This window comes from Carlito syrichta, unplaced genomic scaffold (genome assembly GCF_000164805.1).
Source record: "Carlito syrichta isolate Samal-C Ts95f unplaced genomic scaffold, Tarsius_syrichta-2.0.1 Scaffold314875, whole genome shotgun sequence".
NCBI classification, from domain to species: Eukaryota; Metazoa; Chordata; class Mammalia; order Primates; family Tarsiidae; genus Carlito; species Carlito syrichta.
In genome coordinates, this window is record NW_007258971.1 from 389,019 (window position 1) to 389,535 (window position 517).

The 517-nt window shown below is 77.6% G+C and overlaps 1 protein-coding gene across 1 annotated transcript in view; it reads left to right on the forward strand.

Annotated features, from left to right (window-relative positions):
• Positions 1 to 517, forward strand: part of TCTEX1D1 (Tctex1 domain containing 1) — a 39,727-nt gene that overhangs the window by 1,402 nt on the left and 37,808 nt on the right. Inside the window, exon 2 of the mRNA XM_021706005.1 lies at positions 9 to 501. Within this exon, the coding sequence (XP_021561680.1) occupies positions 9 to 501 (493 nt within the window). The remainder of the gene's footprint in view (positions 1 to 8; positions 502 to 517) is intronic.

Below are 517 nucleotides of genomic sequence, written 5' to 3' on the forward strand. Positions count from 1 at the left end.
GGGATCAGGAGGGGGGCGGCTGCCAAGCAGGGGGAAGTTCCCGTCCCTTGCGGCCGGGCGGTCCCCCAGCCCCGGCGGCCTGCATCTCAAAGCCGCTCAACTTCCGCAGGCCGGGAAGCGTCGTGTTCGGGAAGGGGCGCCCGGCCGGGTGGGTGGGTGGCGCCCGGACCGGAGGGTCGGGAGTCTCAGGGGTCTGGGGCTGTGGTCGGGCGCCTCACGCCCTCAGTCGTCCACGTCTGTCCAGGGAGACCGGCCTTCCTCGACGGCGCGGCCGGGACGACTCCGGAGAAGAAGCGCCCGCCGGGCTCGCCGCTGCGAGCGCTCCTCGCCCGGGGGGCGGGGACGGCCGTCCTGTCGCCTCGTGAGCGGGAGGAGGGAAGCGCGGCGCCCCGCCTCCCCGGGCCCGGGGCGTCCCTGTGGGAAGCAGCCTGGCCCACCCCTGCGCACGCCCTCTGCGGGGACGCCACGGCTCGACGGGCCCTCCGGCCGCACCGCCGGCCCGCAGAGCCCCCTCCGG